Source organism: Oncorhynchus gorbuscha, linkage group LG08 (genome assembly GCF_021184085.1).
Source record: "Oncorhynchus gorbuscha isolate QuinsamMale2020 ecotype Even-year linkage group LG08, OgorEven_v1.0, whole genome shotgun sequence".
NCBI classification, from domain to species: domain Eukaryota; kingdom Metazoa; phylum Chordata; class Actinopteri; order Salmoniformes; family Salmonidae; genus Oncorhynchus; species Oncorhynchus gorbuscha.
Genome location: NC_060180.1, coordinates 65,643,604 through 65,659,640, shown reverse-complemented (window position 1 = coordinate 65,659,640; position 16,037 = coordinate 65,643,604). Strand labels below are relative to the sequence as shown.

At 42.1% G+C, this 16,037-nt stretch overlaps 1 protein-coding gene across 1 annotated transcript in view; it reads right to left on the bottom strand.

The window, feature by feature from the left end:
• The window catches only part of LOC124040681, a 32,342-nt gene that overhangs the window by 2,812 nt on the left and 13,493 nt on the right, over positions 1-16,037 (bottom strand). Inside the window, exons 8-11 of the mRNA XM_046357757.1 lie at positions 15,810-15,971; positions 2,806-2,960; positions 667-897; positions 236-407 (exon numbers count right to left, since the gene is read on the bottom strand). Coding sequence (XP_046213713.1) covers positions 236-407; positions 667-897; positions 2,806-2,960; positions 15,810-15,971 — 720 coding nt within the window. The remainder of the gene's footprint in view (positions 1-235; positions 408-666; positions 898-2,805; positions 2,961-15,809; positions 15,972-16,037) is intronic.

Genomic DNA, 16,037 nt, shown 5'->3' with positions numbered 1-16,037 from the left:
TCATCAGCTACTCCCTAAAATATAAAGGATAAAGTCAGCTTTTGTGTGTGTGTGTGTGTGTGCTGTAATGGTGCTTGTTTCAATGAACTAGCTAAACTTAAATTATGAGATAATAACGATGTAGTTGAAAATGATACATTTCTAAGGGAAATATCAGGAGAATATTATACCGTAAAGAAAACACAGCCATATTGTTTCTTTTGCCAGAAAATGTAACAGCATATGTTTTCTTTACCTGGTGCTTCGCAGTCCCCTCCTCCAGGGTATCCAGCTCTCGGCTCAGCTTGTGCATCTGTTCACTGATGTCATCCATCTCGGCACACAGGCTTTTGTAGCTCGCCAGGTCGGAGTCAAACTCTTTCTTATACTGTCGCCGTTGCCTGTCTGATGTTATCTCAGGGCGCATGCTGAAGACACACATTACACAGGAATAAAGGAGACTCAGGTCATTCCATTTAGATCAATGCTGCAATTTTATTGAACACTTTCTTGAATGTAGAGAGCTTTGGAACAAAATGGCTTTCTGTGATGCTTTCCCACTAGCATATCTGACACAGCACACACAGCAGATAATGGTTGGATTCTGTCTGTTTTAATGTTTAATCTATCACGCCATCCCTCGTTCCATCCATTCATCCATCCATCTTCTCAACAAATACAGCCCACCTATGCATGTGGTCACTTTGGTCTTGGTCCAGTTCATTACCAGTATCCCCACCAGTGGTGTAGCCGGTCTCACACTGGGTCTCCTCCTGGGAAGGGGGGGTAGGATCCCGTTCCCTTTCCCTGTGAATGGGGTACTTCTTCAGGCTCTCTGCCTCCACAGAGGGGCTGGAGCTGACCCTGGTATGCCGGTACAGGGGCTCAGGAACACGCCCATTGGTGTTGTCATAGTAACTGGAGATAATATCAAACTGTCAATAAAACTAGTTAACCTTTATAACTATATGATTACATTATGGTGTTATTCTTTGGACCATTCAGTCAATACTGCATGAACACTGGGAAAATCATTTATCTGTATTGACAGCAAAGCAGAAGTTGAAGGTGGCAAATTGATAACCAGCAGGCAGAGAAAATCAAATTTTAATAAAAAATAATGTAATCATTTTCAAACTGTTATGAACTATTTTTGTATCATTTTCCTGTGTCTAACCAGGCTTTACAGCCGGGGGTGAGTAGTGTGAGTAGTAGGGTTCTGGTAATATTATTGTTACCAATAACAATACTGTGACTATTTATTGTTATGGTGGTGTCGGATGCCCCGAGTGGCACAGTGGTCTAATGCACTGCACCTCAGTGCTAGAGGCGTCACTACAGACCCTGGTTCGATTCCAGGCTGTATCACAACCAGCCGTGATTGGGAGTCCCATAGAGCGGCACACAATTGGCCCAGCGTTGTCCAGGTTAGGGTTTGGCCAGGGTTTGGCCAGGGTTTGGCCAGGGTAGGCCGTTATTGTAAATAAGAATTTATTCTAAACTGACTTGCCCAGTTAAATAAAGGTTAAGTAAACATATATATATAATTTACACAGAACTGCGTTGAAGTCATCAAATCAGTGAGCAGCTGCTCTTGATCACGAAGCCACACCCATCCCCCTCATGTTAGAAGATCAGAACGAGGAAGTGTAGGCTATATAGACATAATTACGCTAAAATTGAAAATAATTAAAGAAAATAATGAGGATTTTGTTAGCCTAATCGAGGTATAGATTATATCTCACATTCCAGTACTCAAACGTGTAAACAAGGCTGCATGGGATTTCTCTTAATGCACTCCGTACAGCCAATGGCAATGCCCACTTTAGGTATAATACCAGGAGCCGCTTGTAGATTTGACAGCTCTAACACAGTTCCACCTCCGACGTCGCCAAAACAACCGCTATGCAGATGTTGGCTAAAGCGGATCTGATTGAATACAGCCCTAAGACTATTCAGCCTAGGTCAAAACTATTCACTCTACATCAAGACTATTCACTCTAGGTCGAGACTATTCACTCTAGGTCAAAACTATTCACTCTATATCAAGACTATTCACTCTAGGTCGAGACTATTCACTCTAGGTCGAGACTATTCACTATAGGTCGAGACTATTCACTCTAGGTGGAGACTATTCACTCTACATCAAGAATATTCACTCTAGGTGGAGACTATTCACTCTACATCAAGACTATTCACTCTAGGTGGAGACTATTCACTCTACATCAAGACTATTCACTCTAGGTGGAGACTATTCACTCTACATCAAGACTATTCACTCTAGGTCGAGACGATTCACTCTCGGTGGAGACTATTCACTCTAGGTGGAGACTATTCACTCTAGGTGGAGACTATTCACTCTAGGTGGAGACTATTCACTCTAGGTGGAGACTATTCACTCTAGGTGGAGACTATTCACTCTAGGTGGAGACTATTCACTCTAGGTGGAGACTATTCACTCTAGGTGGAGACTATTCACTCTAGGTCGAGATTATTCACTCTAGGCAGAGACTATGGGAACTCACTATGGGTCAAGGCTCCAGACAATCCTCTCAGACTGGCCTATTTACTTAGACTGGTTGAGAGAATGCCAAGAGTGTGCAAAGCTGTCATCAAGGCAAAGGGTGGCTACTTTGAAGAATCTCAAATATGAAATATATTTTGATTTGTTTAACACTTTTTTGGTCACCACAAGATTCCATGTGTTATTTTATAGTTATGGCTTCACTATTATTCTACAATGTAGAAAATAGTAAAAATAAAGAAAAACCCTTGAATGAGTAGGTATGTCCAAACTTTTAGACAATATCAAACCCTATGACTCACACATTGCCATTGTAGGTCTCCTCACTGTAGATGCTGACTGTTCCGGCTCCGTCTGAGACAACACTGTTCTCTGTCCTGAGGTCAGGGACGGTCTTCTCTGATAAGATCACAGTAGGGGCCCGCTGAGTGCTCTGCCCCTCTGCAACATAGTCCACCTGAAACAATGTAACAACATTGCTATTAGCCTAAATATTTCATATGGATATTGGTATGACAGTGCTTTTGAGGGTGTTTTGCTGTGTCCTGCCTCGAACACCATGAACCAGAAAGTCTCATGCATCTTAACCAGAATGTCCTTGACATTCTCATAATTATACCGGTCTTACCCTGTAGACCACTTATACTACCTACACTATATACAGTGGCTTGCGAAAGTATTCACCCCCCTTGGCATTTGTTCTATTTTGTTGCCTTATAACCTAGTTAAAATAGATTTTGGGGGGTTTGTATCATTTAATTTACACAACATGCCTACCACTTTGAAGTTGCAATTTTTATTTATTTATTGTGAAACAAACAAGAAATAAGACAAAAAACAAAAACTTGAGCGTGGATAACTATTCACCCTCCCCCCAAAATCAATACTTTGTAGATCCACCTTTTGCAGCAATTACAGCTGCAAGTCTGTTGGGGTATGTCTCTATAAGCTTGGAACATCTAGCCACTGCCCATTCTTCAAGGCAAAACTGCTCCAGCTCCTTCAAGTTGGATGGGTTCTGCTGGTGTACTGCAATCTTAAAGTCATACCACAGATTCTCAATTGGATTGAGTTCTGGGCTTTGACTAGGCCATTTAAATGGTTCCCCTTAAACCACTCAAATGTTCCTTCAGCAGTATTCTTAGGGTCATTGTCCTGCTGGAAGGTGAACCTCCATCCCACTCTCAAATCGCTGGAAGATTGAAACAGGTTTTCCTCAAGTATTTCCCTGTATTTAGCGCCACCCATCAGTCCTTCAATTCTGACCAGTTTCCCAGTCCCTGCCAATGAAAAACATCCCCACAGCATGACGCTGCCACCACCATGCTTCACTGTGGATGTTGTTCTCGGGGTGATGAGAGGTGTTGGGTTTGTGCCAGACATAGCGTTTTCCTTGATGGCCAAAAAGATACATTTTAGTCTTATCTGACCAGAGTACCTTCTTCCATATGTTTGGTGAGTTTCCCACATCCCACATGCATTTTTTTTCTTTAAGCAATGGCTTTTTTTCTGTCCACTCTTCCATAAAGCCCAGCTCTGTGGAGTGTACGGCTTAAAGTGGTCCTATGGACAGATACTCCAATTTCCACTGTGAAGCTTTGCAGCTTCTTCTGGGTTATCTTTGGTCTCTTTGTTGTTTCTCTGATCAATGCCCTCCTTGCCTGGTCCGTGAGTTTTGGTGGGCGGCCCTCTCTTGGCAGGTTTATTGTGGTGCCATATTCTTTCAATTTTTTAAATAATGGAGATAATGGTACTCCGTGGGATGTTCAAAGTTTCTGATCTTTTTTTATAACCCAACCCTTATATGTACAACACTTGGCATCGCGTATGGTGATCTTAGGCTTGTGTGCGACTGTTCTGCCATGGAAACCCATTTCATGAAGCCCCCAACGAATAATTATTGTGCTGACGTTGCTTCCAGGGCAGTTTGGAAGTCAGTAGTGAGTGTTGCAACTGAGGACAGATTATTTTTACGCACTTCAGCACTAGGCGGTCCCGTTCTGTGAGCTTGTGTGACCTACCAGTTCACGGCTGAGCTGTTGTTGCACCTAGACTGTTCAACTACACAACCCTGATCTGTACTTCTCCACAACTTTTTCCCTGACCTGTTTGGAGAGCTTCTTGGTCTTCATAGTGCCGCTTGCTTGGTGGTGTCCCTTGCTTAGTGGTGTTGCAGACTCTGGGGCCTTTCAGAACAGATGTATATATACTGAGATCATGTGACAGATCATGTGACACTTAGATTGCACACAGGTGAACTTTATTTAACTAATTATGTGACTTCTGAAGATAATTGGTTGCACCAGGGGCTTCATAGCGAAGGGGGTGAATACATATGCACGTACCACTTTTCAATTTTTTTGAAACAGTCATTCTTTTCATTTCACTTCACAAATGTGGACTATTTTGTGTGTGTCCATTACATGAAATCCAAATAAAAATCCATTTAAATTACATGTTTTAATGCAACAAAATAGGAAAAATGCTAAGGGGGTGAATACTTTCGCAAGGCACTGTACACAGCAGTATGTTTACACCCTTTCAAATCAGTTGATTAGGCTATTTCAGCCACACCAGTTGCTGACAGGTGTATAAAAATGAGCACACCGCCATGCAATCTCCATAAACAAACATTGGCAGTAGAATGGCTTTACTGAAGCACTCAGTGACATTCAACATGGCACCGTCGTAGAAACATGTTCTCTAGAGTGATGACTCACGCTTCACCATCTGGCAGTCCGACGGACAAATCTGGGTTTGGCAGATGCCAGTAGAATGCTACCTGCCGAATGCATAGTACCAACTGTAAAGTTTGGTGAAAAAGGAATAGTGGTCTGGGGCTGTTTTTCATGATTCGGGCTATGCCCCTTAGTTCCAGGGAAGGGAGATCTCTCAACATCACTAATTCTCTTGTGGCTGAATGGAAGCAAGTCCCTGCAGCAATGTTCCAACAACTATGGGAAAGACCTCCCAGAAGAGTGGAGGCTGTTATAGCAGCAAAGGTGGGACCAACTCCATATTAATGCCCATAATTTTGGAATTAGATTTTTGACGAGCAGGTGTCCACATACATTTGGTAATGCAGTGTTTATTCAATTGATGTAGTTCTGTCCTTGAGCTATTCTTGTGTATTAAGAATCTGTATTGTGTCATGTTTCATGTTTTGTGTGAACCCCAAAAGGAATAGCTAACAAATACAACAGGACTTTCTGGGAACACTTTTTTGAACCACCAGTGTATCATGCATTATAGACGGTGCCTTCTAAGAATTGTTACAAGCAGTCATAACAGCCGATGGTCAAGGCTCTTACATAGAAAACCTTTAATGCATTCATAAAGGCTGCAAATGTATTCATCATACACACCATAGTTGTACTCAGATGGCATAACCCAACATCAAGCTCTTCCAGCAATGATCTACAACATCATTAGGAGCAGATAGACTGAACAGTCTGTGGAGACTAGAAGTCTGTGACATGGATCAGATGGGCTGCCGTCATCATTGTTCCCAGCTGGAATACGTGTATAACCTCAAAGGCACTGTCTAGCGAAATCCCTGCACAGTCAGCAAGTAGCAGTCATTTAAAAATAATAATAATGTGGTTTATTTTAATATAACCACAATGTTCTTTCAATAAGGGGCTAATTAATTTTTTTAAAACTAAAATGAACAAAAAAATTAGCTCATTTTCACCGACACCATTTCTGTGAAATGAAGCGATACTATTGCGCCTTGCAGACAGACTGATTAAGAAGCGTATACTGTAGAGGTTTGCAGCAACACCAAGGCAACTCAATGCTTTAATACATTATACATGATATTTGCATTATATATGCTTCCCTGCAAGGCAAGCAGCTCATTGCAATGAGGGTGCATCGGGTTAGCACTACACAAGAAGCTGCCAGATACTTGGGATAAGATATAGGCCACTGTGGAATAATTGATTGCGAATACATTTTTGAACAGTTTGAGATCTATAGCACGAGATGTAATACATTCTAGCAGAGAAAATGGAGGAAGTGGGGCTACTACGGAGTAAATGAATTACTGCTATACATGTGGGTACCAGAGTGAAGAGCCTATCACTATCAGTGCTCTGATCGCACTGATATTCTCACTGTCTATAATAACTCAATGTAATGGACTCTCCAGGGACCCAGACAGGTCATGTATGAAACCAGCTCCTCACAGGAAGCCAATACTGTATGCTCTATTACGAGGTTATAATATTTTAGTGAATTGTTTGCACTAGGAAATATCATTTCTGAATAAGGGAATGCAAATATATTTGCTAAATCATATTTCTTTTTGGATTCATGTTTTACAAGCTGTCTAATTGCTCTTTCAATGCAATGTTTTTGTGATAAACTAAAAAAACATGTCCAAATGGCCAATGTGTGCCATATACCTGCTTAAACAACTCAGGGCCTGGATTGGCCCGAAACCATTTTGAGTAAATACACAGTTGTGATAATAGGACCCCATTACCTTTTATGGGTCCTCAGAATGCCTGTTATTACCTGGCTGGTTAATGATCAGTCTGAGTGAAACCAGGTGTGCCATAAACAAGCACCTGACAGCCAGTGAGAAGTGGTAATGTTCAAATAAACTACAGCAGAGAGGAAGGGACGAAGCGGATAACTGAGCCCCAAATCAGTGTTCTCCAGCAGGTGGATTTTTTGTATGGAGGTCAATGAGAGATTGTCGAATTTGGTCAACAAAACATTGAATGGCTTATTTGATCAAATGTCTTAATGATTAGGTTGTTACGAATGACCTGATATAAGTAGTACACGTAACATCCCAGCAATTTTGAGAAAAAACCCTTTATATTGGCGTTGTGCCTGGTCATCGTTAGTTACCACAGCGACAAAGAGAAAAACCCTTTGTGGCAACTAGTGGAAACCATTCACTGTTAAAATAGAAATACTCAAAACACCATCATTGTACAGTAAAACCATGAAAAGTAGTGCACCTAAGGGGAGATCTGGTGTTTCTATAAGAGCACAAGGCGAGACTCAGATGCAAACACGGGAGGCAGATGGTTTGTCTTTGATATTTATTAATGAATCCAAAAGGGGTAGGCAAGAGGTCAAAACCAGTTCAGGCAAAAGGTCAAAACCAGTTCAGAGTCCAGGAGATACAGAGTGGTAGGCAGGCTCGAGGTCAGGGCAGACAGAATGGTCAGGCAGGCGGGTACGGAGTCCAGTAAACAGGAAAGGGTCAAAACCGGGAGGACTAGCAAAAAGAGAATAGAAGCAGGAGTTTGGAAAAACTTGCTGGTTGACTTGAAAGACATACAAGACACAGGGATAAATACACCAGGGAAAATAAGTGACATCTGGAGGGGATGGAGACAATCACAGGGACAGGTGGAACAGATCAGGGTGTGACAGTTTGAATGTAAACCCATTCACTTTTTCCACATTTTGTTATGTTACAGCCTTATCCTAAAACGGATAAAATTATTTGTTTTCCTCACCAATCTACACACAATACCCCATAAAGACAAAGCAAATCTATTACAAATAAAAAAACAGAAATTCCTTATTTACATAAATATTCAGACCCTTTGCTATAAGACTCGAAATTGAGTGCAGGTGCATTCTGTTTCTATTGATCATCCTTGAGCTGGTTCTACAACTTGATTGTGGAGTCCTGTGGTAAATCTGTTATAAATTCAATTGATTGGACATGATTTGGAAAGGCACACACCTGTCTATATAACGTTCCACAGTTGACAGTGCATGTCAGAGCAAAAACCAAGCCATGAGGTCGAAGGAATTGTCCGTAAAGCTCTGAGACAGGATTGTGTCAAGGCACAAATCTGGGGAAGGGTACCAAAACATTTCTGCAGCATTGAAGGTCCCCAAGAACACATTGGCCTCCATTATTCTTAAATGGAAGAAGTTTGGAACCAACAAAATTCTTCCTGGAGCTGGCTGCCCGGCCAAACTGAGCAATCAGGGGAGAAGATACTTGGTCAGGGAGGTGATCAAGACCCTGATGGTCACTCTGACAGAGCTCCAGAGTTCCTCTGTGGAGATGGGAGAACCTCTGTGGAGATGGGAGAACCTCTGTGGAGATGGGAGAACCTCTGTGGAGATGGGAGAACCTCTGTGGAGATGGGAGAACCTCTGTGGAGATGGGTCATTACATTTACATTTAAGTCATTTAGCAGACGCTCTTATCCAGAGCGACTTACAAATTGGTGCATTCACCTTATGACATCCAGTGGGACAGTCACTTAACAATAGTGCATCTAAAACTTAAGGGGGGTGAGAGGGATTACTTATCCTATCCTAGGTATTCCTTAAAGAGGTGGGGTTTCAGGTGTCTCCGGAAGGTGGTGATTGACTCCGCTGTCCTGGCGTCGTGAGGGAGTTTGTTCCACCATTGGGGGCCAGGGCAGCGAACAGTTTTGACTGGGCTGAGCGGGAGCTGTACTTCCTCAGTGGTAGGGAGGCGAGCAGGCCAGAGGTGGATGAACGCAGTGCCCTTGTTTGGGTGTAGGGCCTGATCAGAGCCTGGAGGTACTGAGGTGCCGTTCCCCTCACAGCTCCGTAGGCAAGCACCATGGTCTTGTAGCGGATGCGAGCTTCAACTGGAAGCCAGTGGAGAGAACGGAGGAGCGGGGTGACGTGAGAGAACTTGGGAAGGTTGAACACCAGACGGGCTGCGGCGTTCTGGATGAGTTGAAGGGGTTTAATGGCACAGGCAGGGAGCCCAGCCAACAGCGAGTTGCAGTAATCCAGACGGGAGATGACAAGTGCCTGGATTAGGACCTGCGCCGCTTCCTGTGTGAGGCAGGGTCGTACTCTGCGGATGTTGTAGAGCATGAACCTACAGGAACGGGCCACCGCCTTGATGTTGGTTGAGAACGACAGGGTGTTGTCCAGGATCACGCCAAGGTTCTTGGCGCTCTGGGAGGAGGACACAATGGAGTTGTCAACCGTGATGGCGAGATCATGGAACGGGCAGTCCTTCCCCGGGAGGAAGAGCAGCTCCGTCTTGCCGAGGTCAATCATATCTGCAGCACTCCACTAATCAGGATTTTCATTAACAGACACCTGACAGCCCGTTGAATGCCAAGCGTCACGTCTGGAAAAAATCTGTTACCATCCCTACGGTGAAGCATGGTGGTGGCAGCATCATGCAGTGGGGATGTTTTTCAGTCTCATGGACTGGGAGACTAGTCAGGATCAAAGGAAAGATGAACGGAGCGAATAACAGATCTTCAATGAAAACCTGCTCCAGAGTGCTCAGGACCTCAGACTGGGGCGAAGGTTCACCTTCCAACAGGACAACGACCCTAAACACACAGCCAAGACAACGTAGGAGTGGCTTTGGGACAAGTCTCTGAATGAGTGGCCCAGCTAGAGCCCGTACTTGGACCCGATCGAACATCTCTGGAGAGTCCTGAAAATAGCTGTGCAGCGACGCTTCCCATCCAACCTGACAGAGCTTGAGAGGATCTGCAGAGAAGAATGGGATAAACTCCCCAAATACAGGTGTGTCAAGCTTGTAGCACCAAACCCAAGAAGACTGAGGCTGTAATTGCAGCCAAAGGTGCTTTAACAACGCACTGAGTAAAGGGTCTGAATACTTCAAATTTTTAATATTTTTTATTTCGATACATTTCCTAAAGAAATCTAAACCTGCTTTTGCTTCGTCATTATGCGTTATTATGTGTAGATTGTTGAGGGGGGGAGGAAACCATTTAATCAATTTTAGAATAAGGCTGTGATCAACCAATATGTGGAAAAAGTGAAGGCGTCTGAAAACTTTGTAAATGTACTGTATTTCAAAACAAGTACTCGGAGCCACCCAAAGTGGTTCTTCAGTATGAATATTTGTGTTTTGAAAACAATTGTTGGTGTTTCAGTGCATGTAAATGTTTTGGCAGACTGTATTTCATATATTTAAAAAAAAATTGCAAATGGCTTATAGCATAAATATTGATTGATTATACATTTTGATAGAATTATATTTTAATTTTAATAAAACATTTAAAGAAGACACTGGGAATTGAATAATTTTCTTATGGTAGACTTTGGCACTGATTATAGGCTACAGTTGCCAGGGAACTTTGTGAGATTCTAAATAATTATACAATCAACATGTTTAGGGTTATGTAAGTTATAGCGGAAGTAACAAGGTCAAATAAAATGTTATTGGTCGCAATCACATATTTAGCAGATGTTATTGCGGGTGTAGCGAAATGCTTGTGTTCCTAGCTCCAATAGTGCAGTAATATCTAACAATACACACATCTAAAAGTAACATAACATGTATAAAGTGAGCCTTCATCGCTGGTAATCATGTGAGAAAGTGGATGTGAACCCAGGTCCCCTGCTTGTCAAAACACTGCCTTAGGCAACTCAGCCAGTCTTCAGAAGGAACCGGTTGTGCTGAACCACCTGTGTTACACTGATCACATGGAGCCTGATTCAGGCTTAACATGGACTGAATAAAACATGTACTGAAGTCCCAAGAGCACATTAAATCAACTCATCTCAAGTCTGAATAGGGCCTAAGGAGAATGTTTTTGGGTGAAATTCATTCATACCTTCATATTAGAAGGTGAATGTTTAGATTTAAGGCAAAATGTGAACTTCAAACATTGTGCTTCTGTAGTGTTCAGAATTCCCCCAGTCTGAAGCATAGTGGTATTCTTTTGCTATTTCTGTCTCCCTGCAGAAAATCATACACACACACACACACATATATATATACACACGCACACATATTACCCACAGGCTGGCCAATCAAGACCAGCATCAAAGACTAATGCCAGCTGAACTGTCAACTATCAATCATATCATCTAACTCAACTGTACTGTGACTCAATTAATCTAAACATCCTTCCATACCATGTACCATCATCAGAATTTAAAGACTCAGGCCAGGACATTAGCATAATGTATGACTCGTGGATCGCATTGAGCCCTGGGCTGAAGTTTTCTTACAAGTGCTTTTTGCCCTCCAGAACGTCCTCATTTCATCGGGGAATGGACTCTACAGGTGTAGGATCTTAATTTGAGCCAGTTTGCTACAGCAGGAAAATAATCCTGCAGCAAATGTGAATTATTTTGTGGATTATAATAGACATTTCTTTGTAGAGTTTGATACTTTTTTCATTAGGGCAAATCTGACATTTTAAAGTGTAAATTGCCAACTTTAGAAGCCTTTTTAAACATAGTGTAACGATTCTCGTTGGTGGAAGGAGAGGAAGACCAAAATGCAGCGTGGTAAGTGTTCGTCATATTTTAATTTGAAAAACTGAACACTACACAAAATAACAACGAAGAGAAAACGAAACAGTTCTGCCAGGTGAACAGACACTTAACAGAAATTAAACACCCACAACCAAAATGGGGAAAACAGGCTACCTAAGTATGATTCTCAATCAGAGACAACCAACGACACCTGCATCTGATTGAGAACCATACTTGCCCAAACCCATAGAAATATAACAACATAGAAAAAAGAACACAGACTACCCACCCCAACTCACGCCCTGACCAACCTAACACAAAGACATAAAAAAGGAACTAAGGCCAGAACTGTTTCGGTTGTTATTCCCATGTTCATTTAATATATATGGGCACATACCACGCTGCACCTTGGTCCTCTCGTTAGCCTTTTCTGCTGTGCAGGAAAATTCTCAGCAACAAAAATTATGAAATTAAGATCCTACATCTGTCAAGTTGGTTGGATGTCCTAAGGGTGGTGGACCATTCTTGATACATGAAAAAACCAGCAGCGTTGTAGTTCTTAACACAAACCGGTGCGCCTGGCACCTACTACCATTCTACTACCTTTGTCCGTTCACCCTCTGAATAGCACACATACACAATCCATGTCTCATCTTAAAAATGATTCTTTAACCTTTCTCCTCCCCTTCATCTATACTGATTTAAGTGGATTTAACCTTTAAAAGTACATATGGAATTGTTTTAAGATGGTCATACCATCGTTCATTTAGCTATTCAATTTTGAATGTTAGGACCCCGTTAGGTATAAAAATAATATTTTGAAATGATTGAATTTGGCCTTTACAACTAGCCCCTAGAAATGGACTGAATAACGCATTCATAAATGCCAAAAAAAGACAGTCAAAAAATAAATCATAAGGAATAAGGTTTTGAAGTGTCTGTCCTATATCAAGGAGATATAAGAAAGCTCAAGAAATGTTTTATTTTTTTGTGGACACATATTTAACCCCTAATTTTTGTTGACACAAAACGACCTCCATACATCCATTTGTTTGTATGGGAAACATTCAGACGAGTCCTGTGACACTGGGTTCCATTCAGACAAGTCCTGTGATACAACGGAGAGCACCATTGTTTTCGTAAGAGTCTCCCCTTTCCATAGAGTGGAGAAGTTTGTAGGCCAGGGTTCCCCAACTTATTCAGACACCAAAATCTTTCTGAGCAAAGAAATATAATAAATAAACTTTTTGTGACATAAAAGACTGTGAAAACACCAGGAGATCAGCTCCAAGTGATTTTAATTGAAGAAATCTGTTCCCAAGTATTCTCACACATAATAGAGAGAGAGCAAGATTTGAAATTAGAGAGCAAGATTTGAAATGATTGTTTTAGTCAAACATTATATCTGTTTGTGCGTGTTGTGGACAATTTTCAGTTGATGATCCCTATTTTAGGCCAAAACGTTCGGACACTTCAGATGTTTTCGTGAGAAGTCCAATTTTCAGGATTTCTCATGGTCTGACAAACACCACTTTAGCTTGGCCACCATCCACTGCAGATGTGGAAGGCCGACATAGGCAGATGTGGTGAATAGAAATGCAGCCCATGAAAAAAAAAGATATCTCTATCTTAAACTGACAGATTTTGATGGAGATTGACACATTGACGTTTGTGTCAATAGACTCTGAAGGATTAACAAGTGACATCACGAAGGGGTCATAGCTATCACCTGGATTCCCCTGGACAGTCTGTCATGGAAATGCCAGGTGTTCCTAATGGTTTGTATACTCAGTGTACAATAAGAGTTACTCCCATTTACAGTATTTGGAAACTCCAGAAGAAGGGATCTAATTCTGCACTAGACAGGATTCAAAACAGCATCATAGTGTTTGGGAGCTTTAGAGAGAGGAAACAACGCCAAAAGAGAAGGGATTTAATTCTGCACTACACAGGACTCGAATTACCATAATCGTTTTTTCAAGCTTTCGCGGGTTAGGGCTAGAGCTCTGCTACACGATCCGAGCCCAACGTTATACATCGGGTTAGGGCTGGGTAGGGCCTGTTTTTTCCTCAATAACTAGGGTACGGCAGGGCTCGGGTATCACTAAATTTGTCACTAACATTTTGAAGCTGAGCCATTTGCACGTACTCTGCTGAGCAGTACAGTCATATCTGACTAAGATCATGGTGTCAGAAGTGATTAGACCTTGTCAAATATAAAACAGGAGAGATGTTCCTTTGAGTTTAGGGTTTAGACTGATCAAAAGTAGCGAACAGCTAACTGGACTCTCATGTCTCTTCCTTCATTGAGCAGAGCCAGAAATACTTTTGAGGAGATGGGAAACTCCATTGTAATTGTATTAACACCCATTGTGTACGTTGCCCATGCTACGTCAATGGGCCGCAAGGAGGAAAGCTCTCCTTCAAGGAGTGAAATACATTGTTGGTTAAGGCTTGTAGCTAAGCATTTCACAGTATTTGGGCGCATGTGATAAATTACATTTGATTTGATTTAATTTCATTTGAATGAGAGTCAATTGGGCGCTAGCTCAAAAACCCAACATTAGCATGAATTTCGTCAACAAAAAGTAAAACATTACAAATATTTTCCAAGATGTGAGATAATTAACTTACTATGTGTAATATTGTCTTGCTTTGGCATCGTGACAATAAAGTACTTTCAAGGAAAATAGGCATGTTTCTCGACTCATACCCTAACATTGAGAAGGGATTATGACAACGTGAACGCAATTGTTTGACAGTCTGCTGGGCGTTATACATTCCTCCATTTATTGCCCAATGGGATTCCTATCTCCTCCTTTCTCTAATATCTCTGGCAGAGGTGCCCAAGTGGAGCCATTGCTATGTATACACAGAGCCGCCATGAGCAGAGTGCATGCAGAGCGAGCTGCCTGCGCGCAGGGAGGGATAGAGTGACAGACAAAGAGGATTTCATGTTTTCGGACAGGGCCTTAAATTTGGCAGAAGCAATCAGGCCTGGGTAGGGTTGAGTCTGAAGGCATGGGTAGGACTCAGCCGTAAAATTCATGCCTGTGCAGGGCTCTAGTTAGCGCTCCCAATCTCTGGCAAGGTGTTGCACAACTCTTGATTGTGTGGTGTTACATCACACCGGCATGTTTCAGAACACCTCAGGATGAATGTTTCAGTCCACCTTAAATCTGTCTCAATACACTCAGAATCATGTGTTTCATTACTCCAGCAAAGTTAGCGTTTCATCTCCTTTAAGGTGGTAGCAACTCAGTTGCCACTAGTTTTAGTGTTACAAAGCACTTCATTTTTAGTGTTGTGCCTGGTGTTTACACGCATATACCCCCTCTCATTGGCTATAATGGTCCAACCTGACCTTGCCTCCTCCCAACTGCCTTCCATTTTTAAAGACCTTTGTTTTCATTGTTAGAGAGGCCACTTAATAATAATAATAATAATATATGCCATTTAGCAGACGCTTTTATCCAAAGCGACTTATAGTCATGTGTGCATACATTGAGTATTTGGTCAATATAATGGATAATCTGTGACCACAGCCACCTAATGATCACAACACAATGCCATGTTTATTCTTCCAACCACTATGTTGAGAGCTTTTATAAACTGGGTGGTTTGAGCCCTGAATGCTGATTGGCTGACAACCGTGGTACATCAGACCGTATACCACAGGTATGACAAAACCATTATTTTTGCTGACCTAATTACGTTGGTAACCAGTTTATAATAGCAATAAGGCACCTCGGGGGTTTGTGGTATATAGCCAATATACCACGGCTAAGGGCTGTTCATAGGCACGACACAACACCTCCTCGGGCCTTATTGCTGAAATATCACCACACCACAACGCAATGTTTATTCTTCCAACCATTTTCTTGAGAGCTTTGCTATTGATCTAGTTATCCAGGTGACAATTTGGGACACAAAGGAATTCATTGTAACGCACTTGGTCAAACATGTCAACTGTTTGTGATGTAACCAACCACATTATGGATGTTCTTGGCCAACGTGAGTAGGATAGCACTACTGCAGTGAATTTCTGCCCATTTTTGTACCGCAAGAAATCAAATTTTCCACTTACCCAGTTCTGTACATCATTTCGTTCAGGTGGTCTGAGCAGAGGTCGGTCCCAGATAATGTTGGGTTTGCCGTGGCGCCAGATCTTACTGCGGGTTTTGTAGGCGTAGTATGCAGCTACACACAGTGCCACCACTACTAAGAACCCAAGCACCAACGCCACAGCCTGAAACGGAGGGTAAACTAGATGTGTCCTCATCACTACATATGATTAATTTCTTTAGGTAAATGA